Genomic DNA, 25,506 nt, shown 5'->3' with positions numbered 1-25,506 from the left:
TTATTGTAATCCCTTCATAGTATGTCCAGCAAAAAAAAAAGGTGGTTGGATGAATATGTGCAATTTGAATTTACATGTATAATGGAATGTATGGTGTTCCACAGGGTTCAATTCTGGGGCCTTTGCTGTTTTAATTGTATCTGCTGCCCCTGGGTTCCATCATAAGAAGACAGTGATGGTTTTGTTTTAAAGCAAACATAGAGTTGTGTTGAGTGATGGGAGTCAGCGTCCTAACTGCATGATTTGCAATGACAAGTTGAGCAAATCTAGTCCAGCAAAACTAAAGCTGCATAGAGATGGGGAATACAAGAGCACAACATTTTCTGATTTCAAGGAGGAGAGAGCCAGATTTGATGAAAAGGCTAATCTCCCATCTCAAGAACTACTGCACTATGCGTTGTGATTTCCTTTTGTAACAGTAAATATTAGGGGTGTTAAAAAAACATTTATACACCGATATATTGCGATATTACAGCGTGCAATACTCGTATTGATTCAGTATGCGGCCGAATCGATGTTTAAACATCAATTTTTGATGGAAATACTCAACAAAACTTTTTACTTAGGGTTAAGGTTTGCACTTTAAGCATGGAAGAATGCTATGTTAATGGAATATTAAACCATAATATTTTATTTCAATGCTGTTCAAAATTAAAACATATTGCAACCTGTTTGTTAAATACAGTGGCTCGACATCCATATTTCTACAACTGAAAATCATAAATCTGGTTTTACTGATATTTATAGACAGTCTGTTAGCATTGAACTGCTTCATTATATTTGTAAACTCTTTCTCTATTACTTGTAATACATTATATATATTTTTCCTGGCATAAAACAAAATGGTGTCATCTGCAAACAAAATACATTTTAACAATTTCTAAATGGTGGTAATATCATTGACATAAGGAAGAAAAAGTACTGGCCCCAGAATTGATCCCTGGGGCACTCCACAATTTACATAACTGTGTTTTGATTGCCTACTATTGAATTCAACATATTGTTTTCTATTTTTTAAATAACTAGCAACCCATACCATATTTAAACAATTTATGCAATAATATTTCATGATCTAAGGTGCCAAATGCTTTTTGTAAATCCACAAAAACATTCACTAAAATATGTTTTTTTATTCATGGCTGTGCAAATTTCTTCAGTTAACTCAATTAATGACATGGTACTTGAGTGATTTGAGCGAAACCCATATTGGCTGTTTTATACTTATCTATGAATTTATTTAATCTTGTTGCATACAATTTTTGCCTATATTTTAGACAGTTGTGGGAGATATAGGTCTGTAATTCAAAAAATCATTCTTATTTCTTATGGGACTAATTTTGCTAATTTCATTTGTTCTGGGAAAATTCCTGTTATAAATGATAAATTACAGATATACGTGGAAAGCTCTATAATCACGTCTATGATTTGTTTTATTAGCAACATATTCATATCTATAAAGTTATTAGATTTTTTTACTAGCAAAATTTTGAACTATGTTCAAAATTTCACTAGCTTGTACGGCCTCAAGAAAAATACTGTTTGCATTATTTGGTATGATTCCATAATTGATATTTTCGTCAGGGATATTTTGTGATACCCTTGGGGCAATATTCACAAATTGGTTTGCAATTTCCTCTTTATCATAAATTACCAAGTGGTTCTTAATTCATTCACTGCCATTGACGGTTATAAACGTCAAAAAATCATTGTAACTATTTCTATTAGTTTAACATTTTTTTTCTACTTTTATTAACAAGAGTATGAAAACCTAGAATTTTTTTATTGTACATTTAGAACAGATATAACATTTGTGCTTAATCGTGAGTTAAATATTGAAGTAATGCGATTAATTCCGGTAAAAAATTCCAAACGCCTGACGCTCCTAATTTTTAATAATCATCTCGTCAGGTGATTCAATTTTTTCAATTGTAATTAATCACATGACTTCACTAGTTAACTCACGATTAATCAAAAAATGTACATCTGTTCTAAATGTACAATATTCTTTTTCTAGGTTTTCATACTCTTGTTAACAAAAGTGGAAACAAATGAGTTCAAATTTTTGACGTTTATAGCCGTCAATGGCAGTGAATGAGTTAATAAAATAGTTTGGAGAGATTGGTTTTGTCTTGCCTTTATTCAAAACTTTGTTTATTATACCCCAGGTATTTTTTGTTCTACTTTTACTTTTCTCTAGTCATTTGGTGAAGTAATCAATTTTTTGTCTTCTCAGGATGGATACAAGTTTATTTTTATATTTTTTATACGTAGACTCTGCATCTTTTGTTCTTTGTTTGAGAAACATTCTATTTAGAAGATTTTTTTTTCTTACAAGCATTTTTCAAACCACTTGTCATTCATGGATTGTGAGAAGATTTTTTTTTGATTGGAAGATGAAAGAGCTTTTTCCCTATTGACATCTGTTTTCATGACTGTGGTGATAACAGAGAGAGGACATCTGATGTACATGTGGATTGAAACTGAACAAACTGATGGCTTTGTGACCTTTATAAGTCTGAAGTGGCAGCATTCACTCTGAGATACAGAGTGAATGCTGTCGATCCAAACAGACACTCCCTAGACCCTAGTTGAAATAACACACACATTAAATTGAGTGCATTTTATTACATTATTGACACATTATGCTCCCTTACCCTGCTGCATATGTTCACTGTTGTCCAGATGTTTGTAGTGCCACATGTGTTTCTGTGCCAAACGTGTCACTGCATCTCACAGCAGGTACACCTAGTAAATGCATGACTTGGCGTTCATGCTTGAGCTGCCCTGAGTCAGCGGTGGCGTCATATAAATTAAGATGCACCTGCTTAAAAGAAGTTATGCTTTATTACATCTTATTTCACCCTCGGCTGCTATTATTGAGGGTGGTTGTTTGTCAGCATTATTGGTTTTGTTTGTTGATGCTATGTGTGTTTATATGTTTGTATGTTCAACAATATTAATGGATTTGTCTCAGTGGAGAGGAGCAACTAATCTTGGTAGAAATAAGATGATTGGTCCTCAATTATGTCATTTTATAGATGGCAACAAAAGATGGCGTCACATCATTGACGCGTGTCACAAATCAATCATCTCCGTGGCGGAATCATTACCATCACCACGAACGTCCACTTTATGCTTGATGATACTCAAAGCACGTTAGAGCCAACCATTTTGTTTTTAAATGTAAACAAAAAGTGAGGCTTTACACTCCCTTCAGTAAAAAGGGCATTTTTACTAAGGAGCCAGCAACATTAAATGATATCTCAGAACTGATTAATTAATTCAGGTCCTATTGCAGTCTTACTTATTGCTTTTAAGTAATGATATGCAGTCTTTTTCTTACTTTTAATTAAATGTAATTGTTTCAAAGATTTAGACAGTACAGCGAGCGTTTCATGAAGACCCCCTCATCAAGCTGTACAGTACAAACACAACCTTCATGCACTTTACTTAGTCACCACTTGGGGGCACAAATGAACAAGCAACTCTTTGAAACTCATTATTTATTAGCGCATTACCACTGAGATGATGCCATTAACTTCAGATGCAGCATTTCCACTAAACATACTGTATAAACTACAAATTATGCTCTAATGGGCAAATTAGATTTGTTGTTTGTTTGTTTTTTTACTGTTAATATGTTAATTATTTGTTCCTGGCAAGCAGTCATTATACATATTTTCTTACTCAGCATAGTTATGCAGATTGCAATTTGTAATTACCAAAGTATAAACACGTTCATTTTCACTGCACCACATTTTTGAAATTGTGTAAGGTCACACACATTCTGTTAATCAGAAGACCTTGGCCACTGCCCCTGAGAAAACTTGCTATACAATGCTTAGAGGATTTTTCATGTATTTCTTTTCAGTGGGGAGCGATTGTGAATCCCGTCCGCTTCCCGTCTGAACTTTAAACACTAACTTTCAGAGCTCAACCAGATCCTGTTTGTCAGCGAGCATTTTAAAGTCCACATGTTCTCTCTGTTCCTGTGGCACACGCTGTGCACCACGGCAGCCATCTGCAGACCCTCTCTTGTGACTAATGGTCAGACCTCAGCACAGCACAAAGCATACCGTATACAGTTGTATATTGTTGTGTATCAGTTGTCTTTGTGTGCTGAAGCATGATCACTCTTGGTAAATTGCGCCTCCAGTAAACAGCAAATGTTTTTATCTCATCTTTTATTATTGGGAATCAAGTTTCCTCTCAAAATCAACTTGGATTAAAGATTGGGATAACGAGTACAATTAGAGAGTTCAAAAACGAATTTCGCTGTTGCCTTTTTTTTTTTTCATGTTGAGTGTTGAAGATGGGGGGAGAGATTGTGGAAAAAGGAATCAGAGCTTGGGGACATAGCTCCAATTCCTGCAATGCTCTTAGGCTCCAGTGATTCGCTATGTGCATGCTGCCCATTTGCATAGCCACTCTCGCTTCCTGGCTGGCTGCTGAGCTCCCCCCCACCTCCCTCCAGTCCTCCTCCTCCCCTGCTCCTTCCCTTCCTCTCTCTCCCCGAGTCCTCCTGCGCACATCTTCTGGAACAACATTGTTGATGCTGCCTGCAAGTGAGCGTTTGTTTCCTGCCCAGGGCTTTTTTTTTTTTCCGCAGGAGCGACTGACTGTGCTACCTGGCCATAGCACAGGTGCACTAACAGCCGCGTAGCAGCACTCTGACACATGCAAAAGAGACTCGGATTTGATTCCGTTGCTCTGGACAACCTTTGAGAGCACAGAATGAGGAAACTATGGGTTTTGCTTTTCTGAAGCTTTCGACTTTGCGCTGTGCTATTCAAGCTGGCTTATTCTTCCACTTGCATCTTTTGGAATACAGAGAGTTAGTAGCAAGATGTTACTAGTTTTATGAGGAAAAAAGCTGATTCAAGAAGGGGATTTCCATCACTTTTTGAGTTTGCCCTAATTTCTTGTGTTTCTTTAGATTATAAATTATGATACTTTATTTCATCTTCTCGTGCTGATACGGATTTCCTAACTTGACGCACACCAGCAAGAGGCATAAATTACATAAACAACATTTTTATAGTGTGCACTTTCTCCCCTGTGGATCTGTGTGTGAGCTTGAGAATTTGTGAGGTGAGAACTATGGGCTTTACAGATAACTGAAGTTCCATCTGTAATCTAAAGCCTCATCAAGCCACTCAGGAAAGATGCTGGTGGGATGGAGGACTCCCCTGGTACCCCTGGAAGAGCCCCTTTACAACAATCGGGCTTCCCTTGTCCACCTGGCCTTGTGGATCACTGCTTTGGCTCTGGGCTCTGTGGCAGGGTCAGAACCAGGTGCAATGGAGAGTTTCCACCATGTTCAACTCTCCCAAGGGAACAAACGGCAACATATCGTGCCTATTGCTATCCACAGATACCCTGCGTCCCTAAGGGCTGGGCACAGTGAGTATTTGGTTCATTTTTTGAAGAGTCTGTTTGTAGCATGCATCGACCGTATTTCATCTTTGCATTATTTCTAGCAATACGTCACACGTGTGTACATGCCTCATCACGTTTAGGTCTATCCTTTCTTTGTCTTCTTCAGCAAAGTGCCCTGTGTGTCTCAATGACTGAGATTAGCCATATCCTTTTCTCCAGATGCTCCACTGTGTCCAGATTAGACAGGATTAGAACATTGTGGAGCTCCATGTTGCCCAAGGGTGTTTGGGACGGACGAGCATGTTGCCTCCAGCTCTGCAAGGTGTTAAGCCTCTTCTATGGGCCCATCTTGAGTGCAGTGAAGACCTTTATATCCACATGAGGCCACATTCATACTACATTGAGAGACCGGGATAGTTGAGCAATACAATGCCAAGGCATACATTGACACAATGGTGTGAGGACGATTTAAAGCAGATGTAGCCAATTCTTATGCATGCTCCTGCAGTGCTCCTCAGCCTTTTTTTAACCCTATAAAGCCTGAACCATAAAACATATGAGAGAAAATTTGGATTCTTTGTAAATAGAGTATTTATTGGTACTTTTGAATAAACCAAAAACTTTTTTTTTAAATAATCATCTTGCACATATGGCTTTTGATTTGTGTCATATTTGATACATTTGGTCACAATGCTTTAAATTACTACATTTATAACTGTCCAAAATATAATAATAGACATATCAAACATATGAGTATTTCCAAAAATCTAAAAGATCATTCCCCACTATTAATAAGTATAGGTGTCTCTCCTTTCCCAATCTGGTGATCTTGCAAGGTCACTGGAAAAGCCATTAGATACTGCCCTTTAATGGATTATCCGTGAAATGCATGTGTCAGATCATTCTACGGCAGTGTTTTAATGGGGGGAAATATTATACTCATGAAATAGAGGGCTCAAAATGTCTTGTATTTAATATGTTTGGCGTTATAAGGTTAAATAAGACATTTTTGCTGTCCGTGCATAAATAAACATACAAAATGCATAGTGAATACAACTCACGCCACAGAAGAATTTATGAGCAGTTTTGAAATAATCCAATCCTCATTGGAGAGCTAATAGGCACATTAAGAAGGTATTATTATTATTATTATGGGATGAGCGAGTATTGATGCCACATATCGGTATTGGGCCGATACCTGGCCTTATTTCAAGGTATCGGAACTTGTGACTGCTTTTACGATCACAAACTATAACTTAGAAGAATAAAAAATGGCTATTAATATTTCACTACAGGGTTAGGTAACTTGTGAATATACTTCATCAGAATGCCCAAAGACACAGATGTGATAGTTTGTGAAAAAACAACCCAGACTCTGACAATACAGTGGATATAAAAATTAAAAAAAAGTCTTCTCACCCCTGTTCAAGTTTCTTGTGCTATGAAAAAAAAGAGACAGAGACAAATCATTTCAAAACTTGTTCGACCATAAATGTTTTATTTTTTTAACCTTTATTTATTCAGGTCAGGCAACTGAGAACAGGTTCTCATTTGTAATGCTGAACTGGCAGCAGACAGCAAAGTAAAACAAAATGTGACCTACAATCTGTACAACTAAATTTAAAAGAAAAAATGAAATATTTTTGAGAAAACAAACAAACACATAATATAATGTGATTGTACAAGTGTGCACATCTTTGTATACATGGCTTGTTTCTGCATTCAGGTTAGCCAGTCACATTCAAACTCGCGTGAAATGGGAATCAGCACACACCTGTCACCATGTAAAGTGCCTCTGATTAACCCCAAATTAATTTTACCTGTTCTAGTAAGCTTTTCCTAGCATTATCTTACTTTCTAGCAGTTGCCTGGTGGTTTTGTGCTAAAACTGAAGTAAAAACTGTACGTCAGTCTATTTTTTTCTGACAAAAACTTGGCATTCAAATAGGGGGGTCTTGTTTGAAAATGAAAATGAAAAGAACAAATAGTTTTTAAATGTTAAGATTGTACGGTGACGAAGTAACTAGCATGTCTGCCTCACAGCTGAGAGGTTCTTGTTCCTCCCTGTGCTTTTGTGGGTTGTCTTTAGCTACTTTGGCTTCCTCACACATTCCAAAAACATGCATTTTTGGTTAACTCAGTTAACTCCATGGCCTGGTACCAGTCCACGGTCTGGCCGTTTGGGTACTGCTGCTCTAATGCTTGTTTCTCGATAAGGAAATAATCTGCGACTGATAAGAGCAGCACAGGCGGTGGTCTTTTGAGAGTGTGTTATCGGACATTGGACTTGGTAAAAGCACAGTACCATATGCAGAGCCCCGCGGAAATGATCATTTTAAATGTGACAGGGTGTTTGCTGGCTGTGATTGACTAGTATTCGTAGACAATGATCAGCTCTCCCCAAAGATCCTGAGGGCATATTTCATGACCTAATATTCAAGAATCTCCTCTGAGCCGTTATTAAGAGTTTACGAAGGCACAAAGTGAAAATAAGCTCTCTTGGTAATGTGATTACATTTTAGGTCGAGCAGCATGTGGAGGGGGTACATAAAAACAAAATGGAAGTCATGTTAAACAACATGGTACCTGGCTCTAGGATAAAGCCTGCTGTTGTCTTTGCTGTGATGCAAATTGCTTCAGTTTCATGGGGGTTGTCTTCTCTCAGGGGTGTCTGTTTACGGCTGCAATTAACTAGTAACTGTTATTTTTATTTATATTCTGAATTCCTGTGTATCTCTCCATGATTTTTTCTTCATGTGCTGTTACTCCAGCTACAATTAAATTATAGAAAAATAGACATGACATAAGGAAGGTAACCCATCCCTAATGCAATTAATAAATACATCTGCCCATTGCAACTGTAGGATTTTAAAATTGAACATAAATATGTCCATTCCTGTGTGAAGACTTTTAGTCATCTAAAATAGGGGTGTCCAAACTGCGGCCTGGGGCCCCGCCATCCATTTTTCAATGGCCCACGGCATATAACAAAAATCACATTTTACATGGCCCACAAGGCTAGTTTAAAAAAAAAAGTGGAGGTGGAAAGAGTGAGAATGGTAGGTTTTAAAAAAAATAAAATAAGTGCCACTAGTACTAATAAAATAGATACAAATAAACCATTTTGCACTAAAATAATGAGTTTAGCAAAACCACTGATTAATAATCCAATAAACATTCGTCTCAGTTTGTGTCCAAATATTGTTTTAAGTCGGTTGTAAATGTCACCACTAACATTTAGTCGAATTGCAGACATTTCTGTGATATCACTATATTGCAGAATAACAGCTAAAGTGAGAGTGAATGAAGACTTCAGAAGTAAGAAATAAGAAGTTTGAGTCTTGGGAGAAGGAAAAATTTGACTGAGAAGAGAGAAGGGAGGATCTGTGATGTTGCTGTACTTGCCAGTACAGTATGTTGTAGGCTTGTATGATATAATTAGTCCCATGCCTCCAAGTTGATGGCGATAGTGTGGAGATGACAGTATCTGTGCTTCTGCGAGGCAGTGTTGATGATAGCTGTGCTGATAAGGATCTGAGTACATGTTACTGTAATCTAAAGGGAGCCTAGGCGGTTATTGACCCATGGATAAGAGACTGAAGGCCACCCTTAGAGTACATTCCCGTTTCCCTATGATGGACAGCAATTCCCTCTACTATTGGCCATGCGTTTCAACTCTTTAATCTACTTGCATCTGACGGTATGGAGTGTGCCGCCACTCATCTCCTCTTTGCCCTCCCCCCCCTCATCTTCATCTTTTCCTGCCTAAACCACCTTCAACTCCCCAGTTGGTGTGCAGAGCCCATCCAAGCAGACTGAGTGGGCAGTGTTTTTGCGCCTGCAGTGGTCTGTGTGGTTCAAGCGGTGACCACACTATAGATGGCAGGGAGGGAAATGAGACCTGACTGTGCGTGTGGTGAGCAGGGGAGGTTCAGCTGAGTAATGTGTCCGGTTTCATGGATAAGAGACTTGGAAGATGAGAGAGAAAAAGACCCCCTCCGTTCGGACTCAAGGGGATATGTGCCCCCTACATGCATGGGTCCTGCCTGAGTTTGAGTCAGAGAGTTCTTTACCCACTCATCGTGAATCATCAGGAACGTCTTGTGCCCTCTGACATCCTGTCAATCTGTTTACACCTCTGGCTCATATCTTTGAAGGTAAAACAATCCATAATACAAAAATAGTACTTATTAGCAATGTGCAATGGATGAATTGTAATACTTTTTAGACTGATTAACACATTTGAATACTGAATTTTGAATGGAATGATTGGTGTCATGAAAGAATATGGTGAGGGTCATTTAATCGTATACAGCCTAACATATCATATTAAATAGAAGACATTTTGAGCCCTCTATTTCATGTGTATAATATTTTTTCCCCATTAAAACCCTGAAGTATATGATCTGACACATGCATTGCACGGATAATCCATTAGAGGGCAGTAGCACCCAGTTGATGGCTTTTCCAGCGACTTTGCAAGATCGGCCCAATTGAGAAAGGAGAGACACCTTTATTTATTAATAGTGAGAAATCTTCTTTCTTATTTTTGGAAATACCCATATGTTTGATATGTCGGTTTATTTTTTATATTTTTGACAGTTATTAAATGTACAAATTTAAAGTGTTGCGACTGGATGTATCAAATATGACACAAATCAAAAGTCATATGTGGTAGTTGATTTAAAAAAAAAATGTGTTTGTTCAAAAGGATCAATAAATACTCTATTTGCAAAGAATCTGGATTTTCTCTCATATTTCATGGTTCAGGCTTTATAAGGTTAAAAGTTGTATTTTTACTACGTATATAAGTTTGGATGGACATTTTCCAACATTTTCTTGATTGACTTTGAGAGAGATGAACGTTTCATTAATCAATTAATTTGACCATTTAGGTGCTATTTTAAAATGGATATTAGAATCTAGATCAGGGCTGTCCAAATCCAGTCCTCAAGGAAGGGCCACTATCCTGCATGTTTGAGATGTTTCCCTCCTCCAACACACCTGATTCAAATGCTCATGATTATTATCAGTCTACTGCAGAGCTTTTTGATGATCTTATCATTTGAATCAGGTGTGTTGGAGCAGGGAAACATTTAAAACCATTTGGTAACATATACTTGCACCGCTTTACCATACTGTTATGCCTCGAATAACTGAAGATTCAAACGTATCAATCTTAGTGATATGAGAGGTATAGATGGCTCCAACTGTATCCAACAGCAGGCTCAGGCTAATAACTCCACAGATTCTTAATTGAAATAATTTTGAAAATGCTTCAACTAAAGTATTTATAACCGTTGTAATTTTATGTATAGCATGTTTTGAAAGCAACTGCGTTGTTACTAAAAATCAAGTTCTGCTCATTGCTTAAATGAGTTCACACTCCTTATTTAGGGCATGACAAAGATTGTTAAACATTAGCAAAAATGCCTGAGAATACTTTTGTTGATTTTTCGTAAACCGTACACAAGTATATGCAGTGAATAAACAAGTCATTTCAATCGAAATATTCATCCATCTAGTGAGTGGTGTATTTAAACTCACTGATCGGTGATCGGACACAAAAATTCCGATCGTCTATAGAGTCTAGTATAATCTTTCTCTGAATTTGCTGAACTACTCAAAGGACTTGTGTTGTGTCACAGTGGTGCTGTGCATGCATGCAGCTCATTCTAGTTGTTCTTGTCAACTAGTTGAGACAAACACAGTAGTGCCTCTGCTGGTTGCACTCAAGTGGTTGCTTTGTACAACTTAAGTCCTTAAAAACAATGTGAATGACAAGATGTGTTATAGAGTATTAGTGCTACAGGCTAATATAGTATTCAAGATTTTTTTTTCAAATCTTTGCTGTCATGAGGCAGAAAACACATTCACTTGATTCACACTGACTGACTGTAAAAAGGAAAAACTGATCAACACATGCAGACCGCCTCTCTTAGCAAATTGCAACTTCGTAATAGTCTCAAATTCAGATGACAGCATGAGAACTGAATGGCTGCCCTCTGCACAAATAGTCGGCCTCGGGATGAGGATTGTCGTAACTCTCATTTCTTTGCGATTTACAATTGCTCACCTGCAACCGAGTGACTGGCCCTTAATCCACTCTAATAGGATTGTGTGGGATTTAAGCAACCTCATTGCTCCTTCCATCTCTTCGAGCATCCGGTCTGCTGGGAATGAATGATAAAAAAAAAGCATGTTTGCTGAACACCAAGGTGCACGCTAATATTAGCATATACTGAGCAACACGGTGTAGGAATACAATACAAACCCACACACATTCGTTGACTTCTTGTTGTTTTGTATTTATTTGTTGGCAGATGCGTGGTATCTGTGTGTGGTAAATATCGGAAAGACGCATTATCTGTGTGTTTAAATATAGCCATAAATATAAACAATGCACTTTTGCTGTCTGATGATAAATGTGCACAGTACAAGAAAAAACTGTTTTAAAATGAATAGTTATATAATGAAAACACAGTACGAATTAGCACCTGAGTCATGAACCTATTACTTCTCAACTCAGCTGCATGTGTAAATGTAATTAGGGATGTTCGATACCAGTATGAGTACTCATTTCTTGAGTAGTCACTGATACCAAATCCTGATGCCACTAGTACTTTTGGTACATAAAATGTCTGCCAAAAAACATTGACACACATTTTTGAAGAAAGATCTGTATGTATACCAATATAGCATTTTCCCTTAACATTCCACAAAAGTAATGGCAATTTTCTATTCTTCTAATTCCTAGCTACAGATCGTAAAATGGGTACAAGCGGGCAACCAACACTGATATCATCATTGCAAGTATTGATACCTTGAAATAAGGCTGGATTTCGGCCCGATGCTGATACCTGGTATTGCTACTCACCCATCATTAGTAATAATGGTTTGTTCATCTGTAGTTAATGCAACAATTGATAGAATGATAATACAACATGATACCACAAATCTTGGTATTTTACATTGAATTCAGCAACATTTATAGTTCAATGACTAATTTGGCCATCCGGTTTTGACTTGTAAGCATTAATCTTTTCAACAAAAAAAAATACATTTATTACATTATTTTAAACATTAAGTTCAAAACATTGCACTGAATATCCAGTATTGCTGTCACTTATATAAGGAAGTCAACCCAAAATTGTTCTTTACCATAATATGTACTCTACAGCCCCACTAGTATAAACACTGTATTCTGTCTAATAATGTGGAATATGAGTTAAGCAGCAAAATCCACCCGTTGTATCTATCCCAGGGGGTGGCCACTTTGCCACTTGCTGTCGACTGAAAATGACATCATAGGTGCTCACGCTCGGATTACGGACAATCATGACTCACCTGTTATTTGAGTTTGGTCATGTGATGTTAGCAAGATGAGCCATTAGTCATTCCCTAAGCCTTGAGCAACTGTGATGTCATTTTCAATGGACAGCAAGTGGCAAAATGGCCGCCCCCCGAAATGGATAAAAACGGCTAGATTTTGCTGCTTAATTCATTTTCCAAAAACACAATGTTAATCAGAATGCGTGTTTAGACTAGTTGGGTGCATACATTTTTTTATGGGGGAAAAATGGGGTTGACGTCTCAACATTGACATGCCAGCACAATGAGATATAGAATGTGAAGAGAATTTATCCTTTTTTACTGTCTCTTAACTACTCCTTGTGTTATATTACCTTAAGTTTTGCAGCTAATGAAATGATATCTCCCTGCTGTTTGAGGCTAAGGAGCAATAAGCAAAGCTGATGTCAAATCCTGCAATTAAGGCCAAGGCATGCTTGCTATCTCTTGTGCATGGCTTACAAAAGGAGTAAACATTTAAAATGATGCAGTGCCAAGCTAGGATGACATGAAATTCTACATGAGCAAGAGGGCCTTACACAAATGCCTTAAAGAGACTATTTATAAACTGTGCTGATCGTGATGAATAGATTTCGGAGGTGGTGTTTATGCTCTACTTTTGAGCTTTTAGGTCCCTTAATTGTTGTCTACTGGATTTAGGGGTTTGTTTTAACAGGATAGGAGCAAGATGCTACAATACATCTGGCTGTTCCTGATGAAGGGATGCACTCTTTCTTTAAAGTGCAGTTGCCCCTTGTGATCTTATGGCATCTTCTTTGTATGGACTGCATTCATGCAGACGGAGGTTGGGCTGCACATGGTGCACAAGCAGTGAGACGAGTCTCATATCAGAGCCCTGGCCTTGGACTCTCTTCTCTGTCTCACTTCCACTGTGTAATTATCCCTTACACTTTTTTTCACTAACGAGAACTGCAGACATGCACCACATCTGCTTGCTCCCTATAAAGAAGATAGCAGAGATGTTTAGAGTCCGGGATGTTTGGTTCATGCTCGCGCACAGGCTCACTGGACCCAAATAATGATGACACTAATGTCTCATGGCACACGATTCTCCATAGAGGCTTTTTTTAAGCAGGGATTCAAACGATGCTTCATTTTCTCTCAGTCTATTTTTTGATGTGTACAAATTAAACACTGGATGCAGAAAAATCTAATCAAGGTTTGCTGGCGAACGAGAAGACTGATCCGAGCCGAGTGAAAGGGCGCATTGTGTATTAGCTGCGAACGAGGCAAGGTGATGATGAGAGAGTAAATTAGAAGCTGTCGATACTGTGGGACACCTCTATGAGCACCAAAGCGGTTGGCCGGGATGCCAGATATGCAGCTGGTCGGTGCGACAAAGGGCCCGTTGGCTGTAGCGCTCCGTTAGGACACTGGGTCTTGTCAGCTCAGGCTGGATGGGCCATTCTGCTCCACAAGGCAGGGGCTCATGTTTCATTTTGGGCTTAGGGGAAGTGAGCATGGCAGCGGAGGGGGCAGACTGCTTCAAGGGACACTGGACGACTGAGCACTCATGGCACAATGTTAGCAGCCCAGGGGCTACTGCTTTATCCGCAGCCTTGAATTGATGGGCCCTTAGCATGGAGAGCATGATGAGGTGGTCAGTATGGCTACCCCGAGGCTGCTTTCTGTGAGGTTAATGCTTATCTCAGCACAGCAGTGTGAGGATAAATGACAGGCGTGCAACGCAACTGTATTGCGCGGAACATTTCACAGTATTAGGTCGTGGTGTTTGATATCATTTATTTTTTCAAATTGACACCAGTACAAGTAATTAACTCTAGAGTAGTCACCGACACCAAGTATTTTTGATACATAAAATGTCCCACCCAAAATACAATGTCAGATCATTTTAAAGAAAGACCAATGTATCCCTATAAAGCATTTATCCTTAAAATTGTGTGAAATGAATGACAATTTTCTATTCTTCTAACTTTTAATTCTTGATTCTTGAGTATTGGCCGCCATCGCGAGTACTGATACTTGACATAAGACCGGGTATTGGCCCGATACTGATACCTGGTGTCGGTCAAAATTATCGATTATGGCATAAGCTGTGGTGAGTTGAGCAACATCATATATATATATATTTATTTAGAGAGAGATTGTTCTATATCACAAAGTTCACAATTGCTATATTTCAAGGAAATTAAGTAGGGATAGGCGAGTACCGATACCAGGTATCGGTTTAATTTCCAAAACAATATTAGACCAAGGGATCAGAACTCAATGCCAGTATCGGCTGCTCTCTTGTGACAGTTTTACAATCAGGAACTAATTAAAAATGAGAAGAACAGAAAATTGCCATTAATTTCATGTAATTGAGAAAAAAATGCCATATTGTCAAGCATAAATGAGTACACCCCAACAAGTTTGTAAGAACACCTTTAGTTTCCTTTTAGTATCAAGATTTTCTATGGCATACTATACTACAAAATACTCCCACAAATGTGGGCCATTGATCGAAAACAACATTTGTTAATTAGTACACGCAAAAAAAGTAGTTTTCTTAACAAAGTTGTTAAAGAACATTTTGCACAAATAAGTAGACCTCAAGAAAAAGACTTCCAGACCTAGCAGACATGTTGCTATCTATAAAATTCATGGAGGTCACAGAAAATACTAGATGTAGTCGTTTTTGTTGTGGGATGTATTATTTTTTTGCATTAGTTATTTTTATTAAATTGAAGATTTTGTAATCTATGCATTGTATTATCAACCTTACTTTCATTTTTTGAGTTAAGCACATATTCTACAGAAAACATTTGATCAAAATTTTGGAAATTGTTCCGATGTTCATTGAGATATTGATTAAAATCTTCAATCTTCAATTTTCAAAGGGGGTGTACTCATATAATTTGAGCAGTATATAGGTCTTTCTTTAAAACGATCTCTCATTGTTTTTTGGGGGGAAATTTTATATATCAGTGCAAGTGGTATCAGCACTTGGTATGTGTATCAGTTACAAATCAATGGTATCTGCAGACATCGCTAAAATTGAGTCAAATTCAAAATCCACATCATGCTTTATAGTCTGTACAGTGTGGCCAACCCAGTTCAAAGGAGTCATTTACTTGATTTTTGTTCTCAACCCTAAATTAATTTGATACAGGTCTATTGAAGGAAAAATCCAAAAATACATAAGATTCCAACTTGGACTGCTGGGGTAGCTCTTCTATTTAATTACTGTCAGAAAGACTAGACAGCATAACATTTTTGTTTCTTTCTGACCCTTCACAAAACTAGTGTACTGCACTTTCTAATTGGCTTGTTTTTAATCACAATACTTCATTACTTTGTTCCTCTTCCTCTCTTCACTTTGGATGTGCTCACTTGACTCTGCTTGTGCCTTGAGCTTTCACTCCCTTTATTACGTTTGTTGCCTTATAGTTCTCGAGCTGGCATCTTATAGACTTTAATAAGGGTGACCAATCAAAGGCAGCAAGCAGCAATGCCCCACATTTTGTCTCCACTTAATTTAATTACATCAATTTAGCCCAGCCAAGAGTGAGACGGGGATGGAGGAGATTAATCCGTATCGTCTTATGAAAGCAGGTTGGGCACTGTCCGAATTGCTGCGTGGGGATTGCCTTGATGAAGAAGGGCTTAAGGCCCGTAGGTCAATAGATACAGTGCAAACAATACTGCGGAATTGTGCTAATTAGAATTGCCAAGCCCTGGCAGGATGACTTTAACTTTTCTGTATATTGTTAGCCTTTTTTTTTTTTACAGTAAAACACAAAGAAACATGTCATCCAATGTACATTAAAATGTCCAAAGGAGTATTAGGTTCATACACTGAACAGAAAGCAAATAACTGCAATGAGAAAGCTTGACGCAATATATTAAGTAGAGTAATGGGTTACTTTCATGACAGAACAGCAGCAACACTCTATGTTGCCCAAAAATTAAAAGATTGCAGTCATTCACATAATTGACTAGCATGAGCTAAAATAGAGTTCAAATATTATGAGAAAAGGATTCTTAGGAAAAGACCCAAATGTTCACGCTAATTGTTGTCTTGATGTACAAAAACACTGGCATTTTATTTCTGTCAACTATTAAAAAATTCTGTATTAAATGCATCAGATGTTACAAATTGACGCCAGGAAATTTCACACAAAAAAATAAACCACATCAATGAAAGCAGGTGGCAAAAACTGGTGCCAATGCCAAATATAACAGAAGAGTCAACGTTCATGCAGTGAATATGATCTTTGCTCAATGAAGGTGTTAGTTTATATTGGCTGTGTTATACAGTATAAATTACAAAATATCAAGACATAAGCTAGTGCAAGGTAAGCACGCCGCCTGTCCCTGTACACATACAGTTGGACCACTTCTGTGTTGCAAACTTCTTTTTGCTGACTACAAAGAGAATCACTTAACTTCTGCCCCCTGATAAAGATGTAACAGGGAGATTTATCACTTGAAATAAAGAAAACAGGAGTAAATAAGTAAAGCTGAATGTGCAATACTGTAAGTACAGTAATAGGTTATTGTAATAGCAGAACAGGAGCAGGTAAAGAGAGTGGCTAAAACACTCAATGCTGCACATTTAGTGAGATTGCTGTGATTTACAAAATGGACTAGAGTGTGCTTAAAGGCCTTGAATGTTGCCTTTTTTTTGTTTGCTTGTTTTCTTGTTGTTGTTGCTTTTTTTCTTTGAGACCATCACAGGTTACTATAACCATGCAAGGCAGCTAGTGTCCCACCTATTTTCTGGGTTTGATCATGTGACTTTAGCCAACTGAGCCATGATTGGTCGTAACCTGTTTCCTGACCATGTGCGACGTCATATTCAGTTGACGAAAAATTATGAAGTTATCATATGAATTATAAACAAAATATTCTCTTTTTACTGCTGAAAATGGCTACATGAGTCAAGTATTCCTTTAAAATAAGCATTCGGTCAGCCCTTTATATTTAATGTTATGTGAAATCCCCACTGAACAGGAAATATGCACATAACGCTCTTTTAATGACGAAATCATTGATAATCATTGGCTTGAAAATAGAACTATAAATGAAATCATATTGTTTTCCTTTTTTTTATTTATTTTGTTTTACTCTTCCCAAGTGGGTAAGGGACAGCAGGCAGAGGCACTGCCTCACTTGCCTAACCTGATCGCAAGTCCATTCATATTGTAAAATGACAAGGAACTCATTGCATGATACCCTCGCAAGCTGAGCTGTACCATATCAATCAAATCATTCCGCTTTAAAATAAACAGTCGTCCAAACATATTGCACCCCATGTACCGAGATACATATCGGATCCTCTTTTATTGGAGTGATACGCACCCCTGCGAACCATTTCTAAGTAGCTCTCTGCATGTCATAAAAACATAAAGTGGCAGGCACGCCCGCAGAGCACGCGGAGCCACCAAACATAGAGCAGCTCTACTCATCACGTTTTGTCATTAAGTTGATGCATGGAGTTCAAAGGACAATTAAATCGCTATGAGGCTAAACATCAGTGCTCATAAGGCCTCACTGTATTTGCCATCTTGTCAACTGAGCTATAAGACGATTTAATTGTCGACACAGGGATGTGGTAAACTGGTGGATGTGGGTGCGCACGCAATGATTTTTCTGATGTTCGTAAATCCTAACGAGCATTGATTGGAGGTAGCTATTTCACACACACTGAGAGTGTTTGAATGGGAAATTGTGCTTCATAAATCACTTTAACGATTTCCTAAGTATCGGAAATAGCAATCCAATAGAAATCATTACGACACTTTTAATTGTTTCCCCCCATGAGGAGACCTAAAGCAAAACCTTTTCTTTCCCTTTTAATGATATACATAACTATGTTGTAGGTTACAAATGTTACCCAATTAGTTTGTGTCATTTGGCGGCTGCTATTCCGATTAAGGTTGTTTGCATTCTAAAGACATTGTGTATTTGGGTGCTGCCAACCTTCAGTATCTATCATGCAATCTACTATGTACAGATTTATACCGCACTGGTAGTAGATCCCATTTTGAAATTGAATTTACATTTATGGAATAAAATCATTAATTACCCCCCCCAACAAACAAACAAAAAAACCCACACACACACGTCGGGTAATCTATTTTTGCACACCAGACAGTACGGGAAGCCTCGGTAGTGAACAGAGAGAAAGACGTGTGAGGTGCTGATGGAAAGCGGATCTATAATGCCGTGTCTCCTTTTCATATTTCCGTCACATCTATGTAATTATGATTGGATTCCTTCCTGGTTTCTCGGAAGAAGTAGTAATATGAGGCTCCTTATGATGGTGGTGTTAGAGGTCAGCAGAAAGACATCCTGAGTGGGTGTGATCTTAGCCAATCATACCAAGACATGACTATAGTCAGTGGACTGACACTTCGGGATTACCTGCAGGTAAAACACTCATACACACTACTAAAACATGTTACTAGTGAAACTACAGATTTTTTTGCTGAGTGCATAAGTATGTTTATACTTAGGTATTTATAAATGTGTCAGTGCATATCATTTGGTGCACATGCCTTTGTGACGGGAGCCACAGGTTCTATCTGTTGTGTAGTGGGAAATGTGGAAAATGGTAATTTGACAATCCATGTCTGCAATATATAAATATTTATCATGTTGTAAAATGTTGTTCAAGCCTGCTGTTCCAATTGAAATGCCCATTAGTGAATCTCTATTATAGACACTAGCTAAATGCACTTTTACATTACGGGTGACCCCCAGATTTTCAAAATGTGTGTCACACAATAGAGAGGAAGGTCGCAAATCAGAAATATGGAGCCAGTTAAGAGTTACTCCAATTACGGCAGTTACACCCTGGATGGGATTTCAGCTGACTTCACACTACTGCATAGCTGTGTATGCGCACATTCACCTGGTTTTCTTTGTGTTTTAATCTTCAACAGTGCCTTGAGGACAATTCATGGGATTTTAGATTTCAGCATGTTCATTGAAACCATATCTGTTATTTTTTTCATTACTTAATTAAAGGGACAGCAACGTGAAAAAAATACTTTTTAGAGCGTTTAGCCATGTTAAAATGCTAATTGCTCACCAAAAACATCACCAAAGTGGTGTTTTCCTCCATTCGCCGCTTTATGAGAAATTCTAGGTCGTTCTGCTCTCCAAGCACCAGCCCCTCCCAACCTGAGAAAACAAGCTTTTGGAACTTTTTGACGTCATGAGATGCGGCCCCACCCCCGCACCGCCTCTGCAGACTAAACGCATGCCTACTTTCTCTGAGACTTCCATGGGATAGCGACAAAAGTAGCCTTTATCAGTAAACATTCTGTCCAAATTAATTCAAAGCAATCAATTTGCAATGCCAAAGTAAAACTTTTTGCGCTGTTGACCGTAATTGAACAAATAGTGTAGTGGTTAGCGCGCTCGCCCTAAAAGCAGCAGGTCTACGGTTTGCGACCCACTCAGGGTTGTCTCCCCCGCCCTCCCCCTTCTTTTCTTTCTTTCTTCCCTCTTCTTCCCTCCTCCTCCACTACGATTTGTTGCGGCAAGAAGCCGTTTTGTTTCAAATGTTTATTGAAGAATTGAATTTCCACATCTAAAGAAGATGCAATGTTACTACAACGGCTGGCTGGTCTTGGTTGGCCACACCGCGCTCCTTGGCAGGGGGAGGGGCGCAGCAACCACACGGGGAGAGGCGGGGCTTTACTGAACCGGGCGTTTTACTTCCGCATTAGCAAAATAGCCCGCAAAATAGCCCGCAAAATACCTAATATTTCATAAAAAAAAATACATCGCCATGGTGTCAAAAATAAGATTTAATCATTATATGCCTATAGTTAACTGTGGAAGTGCTTACAATTCCGCGATTTTCTTTGAGGTCACAGTGTAATGTCATACAGTTAAAGTGAGTGTCACATCATATAAAGAGACAGAGAGAGGACATGGTTGCTTGAGGGTGATGTGAGCGCCAACCCTTCCATGATTTCGAAGAGCTTAATTACAAGAATCTGCAACATGGAGGAAGTGTTTGGTAGCTCCGAGGAAAACTCTCAGACATTGCACTGCTAGCATGAAATTGCTCAGTTAAGAGGCCAATAGCCGTCATATGGTTGTGGAACAAGACTGGTATTCAGCAATACAGCCTCTAGACTTCATGGAAACAAAGTGTGACAGTCTCACAAATGTATTACACAATGCATTTTCATTTATTTGGTAGGAGACAACAAAACACTAAATCCATGTGGACAACATGACTGCTAGTGCTAAGTCTTATTTAATTTTGCCTTGCAAATTGTGTGTTTTCCAGTAAAATAGAATTAATCCTGCCACAGATCTGCTGGCCTAACATCATTTGTTATTCACACTATTTTTAATTAATGTTGCAATTTGTTTTAGCTAATGCATGAGAATGAGAACGAATTTGTTAGCAGAGTGGCCCTCATGTCGTTGCACTATTGAGAAAAGCCAGAGGAAAGAAAATGTAATATAGGGATAAATGAGGCATTTACTGATAGCCTTATATTTTTGTGAACTAGTTCACAAGAAAATATTGGAATTACAGTCACAATGATTTATATTCTATCATTAAAATCAGGCTGATAACTTCCTATTCCTTTGAATATTAACATAGCCTACTCCTTCACTTGTAATAGCTTTTCTTCTCTTTCTCACAAACAGATGCAACTGCATTGCCTTTTCTAATTATTAAAGTTAAAGTACCACTGATTGTCACACCCACCTAAGTGGGGCGACATTCTTTCTCCGCATTTGACCCATCTCCTGAGGGAGCAGTGAACGGAATTATTTGGTGATCTAACTCAATTCCAACCCTTAATGCTGAGTGTCAAGCAGGAAGGGATTTGGGTCCCATTTTTATAGTCTTTGGTATGACCCGGCCGGTGATTGAACCCACAATCTCCCAGTCTCAGGGCGGACATTCTACCACTAGGCCGCTGAGCTGGTATTCATGTAAATTATAGATTTTTGTCATCTCCAAACGTACATTCTTTCTCAGTATTTATATTCATTATCTTAGTGCAGTCTTAGGTTGTTGTTACTGCACCTTCACAATTTAGTACTATGTCCGAGACCAAATACAAATGTCTTGTAAACTTGTAAGCTTGTAAAATATATCTTGCTATGTGTTGATCAAATAAACCGCACTGGCAGCACAATCTCATCAGAGTCCATTTTATCCGGCCCAACATGAACAATGTGATCATTCATAACCTTATTGTGCTTTATATCCTAGCAAAAGAACAAATGTACAATATGTGACTCGTACCACCCAGCAAAAGTGATGGACATAATATGCTGACAAGAATGTAAACTACTCTGTAATGTTTCTATTCATGCACGGACACCCACTTTTAATTGACCACTTCCTTCATCATTTGAGAAGGGATCGCGCCCATCTATTAGTGGCATCATGCCGCAAGGGTCTGTCTCACTGAGTAGCAAGGTAATTATAATGACTCCACTATCTTCCAGGTCGTGTTCATGGTCTCCTGAAGACAACAATGCAATTCATGGAGACAGGAAATAGCTGGTGCGGAGGTCACCAAAAGCCATAATTGGACCAGTCAGTCAATAATGCTGCAGCCTTTGAGGCTACTAATGAAGCACAAGAGACATGACCGTGCATGCCAGTTACTTGGGCAACGGGGACATGACTGCACACTCACTAGCATTCAGATGCATTTCTTCCCTAGAGGTGTAGCGCTAAAGCTGAGTAAGTGCACAGTATGATGAGGAAAGCAGCAGCTGTTCAACCCTTAGAAGAAAATTAAGTCTCTTCATTTGGGCCCGACGGCCATGGTCCTTCAAACATCGGCCAAATGTCTGATGTTTGCCGATTGTTTGTACCTTTGCGTACTGTAAGCATTTACACAAGTAACACTTATCTCATTATTTATTACGCAAAATAAATGTAGACAGCTTGGCCACTTAGGGGCAGTGTAGGTCGTCCTTGCATTGAGAGTCACCTTAACGATTAGAAGAAGAAAGGTTGTCTTTGACTTTTGTCAATAAAAAATTGTTTTTTGTAGTGTAGGAAGAACAGCTGCCTATGAGTATCCACAAGATGCTTGTCTGTGTACCTATCTGTAGCATCTGCTTACAAATACCCTTTTTTTTGAGGGATTTGAGTGCTGCAAGTAGCACGCAAATTTTCGCTAGTGAGTCAATGGCACTCCATTATGTGTTAGCTTTGAACTAGCTATGTTGGGGAAATAATACAAAATGGAGTGATTTATATTTGAGTGTGCTTAGTTTTACGGTGAACGTCAACTGGACTGTAATAAACAGATTGAAAATAGTAACTTTGTACTCTTTTTGAGAGACTGTTTGCTGTTACTGCCAAACTGTGCTCAGGGAGGGCAACATTTATAATGACAACATCACTCAAACATAAATATGACCCAAATTCAACAACTGGTAACACAAACACACAAATGACAAGGATTAATGTCCTAAATGCATTGTGCCACGCAATGAAGGATTTTTTTTATTTTTAAATATTTATTTACACATGACAACAGCTATTTACGAGGATTTTTTTTTCTGCCCAAATAAATTGGCAACGACCTCAAAAAATCCATATCAGTAGGGGCCTACTCATCATGCTTCTTGAAGTATTCCAAATATCATAAGAGTGAATATGAGTACACTCTTTTAAAATGTTGTGTTTTTCAATGTCTTGTTTTTTTCTCCAGCTGGAACAACGTACATATTTGGGCGAGATGGTGGTATCATCACATACACATGGCCACCAAACGACCGACCCAGCACAAGAGCAGACCGGCTCGCAATTGGCTTTAGCACTCACCTGAAGGATGCCGTCCTGGTGAGGGTGGATAGCTCCTCTGGTCTTGGAGACTTCTTGAAACTGCACATTGTAAGTGGAAAAGCATGCACACTCAAGACCAAGCAGTGTTTCATTTGATAAGAAAAGGTCTCTGCAAGATTCCTGTTTCTTTTCCAAATGTCATTGATTTATCAGGCGTTATGTGAAATTATTAAGAGTCGTCCCTTTTTGTGCATCTCTCTCTCGGTAATACTGTAATTCAGCTGGCTATCAGAGGGCCTGTTGCTAGCACACTCTTACAGACATGTAAAAACATGACCAAAACACAGGAAACTCCAACACACAAACGGTTTATTGGGTTTGATCTGAGCACCAGGTGTCCACACACTAACATATACACAAAGACATTGTGCGCTGATATTTGCAGGCCTGTCCTGAGGAAACGCAACATCTGTCTCACTCATGTGGAAATCTATTTTGGCTCACCAAGCCTAAAGTATTTTTAACACACAGCTCTTCATCTGAGCGTAACTAGCCAGTTTAAAATGAGACAACCTGTTATGTACACACCGTTAATCTCCAAATGTCATGCCGGCACTCTAACAAGACGCTAAGAAGAACATGAGTTGGAGTACTCTTGTAAAGAAAGATCAGTCAGATGTGCTAATGCTGTGATTAAATGATCTGGCAGACAATTGGCGAGGAGTTGTGGCAGTGGAAATAAGACTTCTCAATTTCATTACTCTGAATGTGTGTTAGCTCTTTTTACATTCAGGAACTTGTGGTTGCTTGTTTTATGCTTCGCAAATCTTAGTAGTTTATTTGAAGATTGAGTGCAGGTGATAACCGCATCTACTTTCCAAAGGATTTTTTTTTAAAGTAAAACATCTAATAAATATATAGTCATGATTTGCTGTATTTTTAATAAAAGTAATGGAGACATACAGAGACCAAAGGGGAGTCTTGGTGTGTTAAACTCCGACAGGAAAGCTCCTGCGGCTTACAGCAAATTCATGTGTTGCCTTGTTGTTGCAACATTCAATTGACAGGGAGAAATTGTTGATAAGGCATGTTGTACAGGCGGGGGCAGTGGGTTGTGAGAATCCCTTCTGCTTTCGCATCAGCAGTCACTCCAGTTGCTTCCTCATAATTATTTATTCATTAATGTGCAGCGTTTCAGCGGGCTTTTAGAGTGTTAAATTGTGTGAAAGAAAATAAGAAAAGTAAGTTTTGAAGTTGCACAAAAGAGACCTGAAGTGACTTAATCCAAAGTTCATGTATTTCAGTGATCTCGTTTGGACATTACATGAAAGAGTAACCTTGCAACCACTGTAAGTGTGTTATTGACTCGAAGAAAATCCTATTTGCAGCTGGTGTTCATTAGAATGCATTCTTTCCAACCAACATAGTCAAGAATGATTCCCATGAGTACCTACGCCCCCTCACTCCCCTTATTTCCTCATGTTACCTCGACTCCTCTTTGGAGGAGGAGTTTATCTTTAGCTCTATGAGATGGGATTAGACCAGATTTCAGTATTTACACTCTCCCACAGCCCCTTTCCCCTCCAGCCTCCCTCACATACCTAATCGCAGACTCCCATTTCACGATGACAGCAAAATCATCGGGCCTTGAAGGACACAATCTCACTTTGCGCTTTTTTAAAGAAGGAGCGTTCTGCGTAATATGCGAAGACTATGATTTAAATGTAGCTCAACAGTGTTGTGATCCCTCTCCCTACCGTTTCTTCTTCAATGCCGATAAAGACAATGACAGTGAAATCAGTGAACCATCCAATGTACAGCGATTACTCTCCTCTGGCTGATCATTGTAGCACATATGGAAGGAGGACTCCATTTCTAATCATGTTTCACTATTTTCCTCTATTATTATAACTGTGCTCAATTTCTTCACCATAGTGCTGCACTGTTTTCATTAGACAGCTTGAACACGTCTGCTACCAGATTGTAACACTGGACATAACGTGTCTGAAAGGGAAAAACAA

At 38.6% G+C, this 25,506-nt stretch overlaps 1 protein-coding gene across 18 annotated transcripts in view; it reads left to right on the top strand.

The window, feature by feature from the left end:
- Nucleotides 1-25,506, top strand: part of LOC147163971 (neurexin-1a-like) — a 231,865-nt gene that overhangs the window by 135,721 nt on the left and 70,638 nt on the right. For all 18 annotated transcript variants that reach the window (XM_086092253.1, XM_086092254.1, XM_086092249.1 and 15 more), the window contains one exon: nucleotides 23,412-23,593. In XM_086092253.1, the coding sequence (XP_085948379.1) occupies nucleotides 23,412-23,593 (182 nt within the window). The remainder of the gene's footprint in view (nucleotides 1-23,411; nucleotides 23,594-25,506) is intronic.

Source organism: Leptonotus elevatus, chromosome 13, assembly GCF_054856555.1.
Source record: "Leptonotus elevatus isolate MCC_2025b chromosome 13, RoL_Lele_1.0, whole genome shotgun sequence".
Lineage (NCBI taxonomy): Eukaryota > Metazoa > Chordata > Actinopteri > Syngnathiformes > Syngnathidae > Leptonotus > Leptonotus elevatus.
The sequence above is the reverse complement of the archived record's forward strand: the minus strand, read 5'-3'. Positions and strand labels throughout refer to the sequence as shown.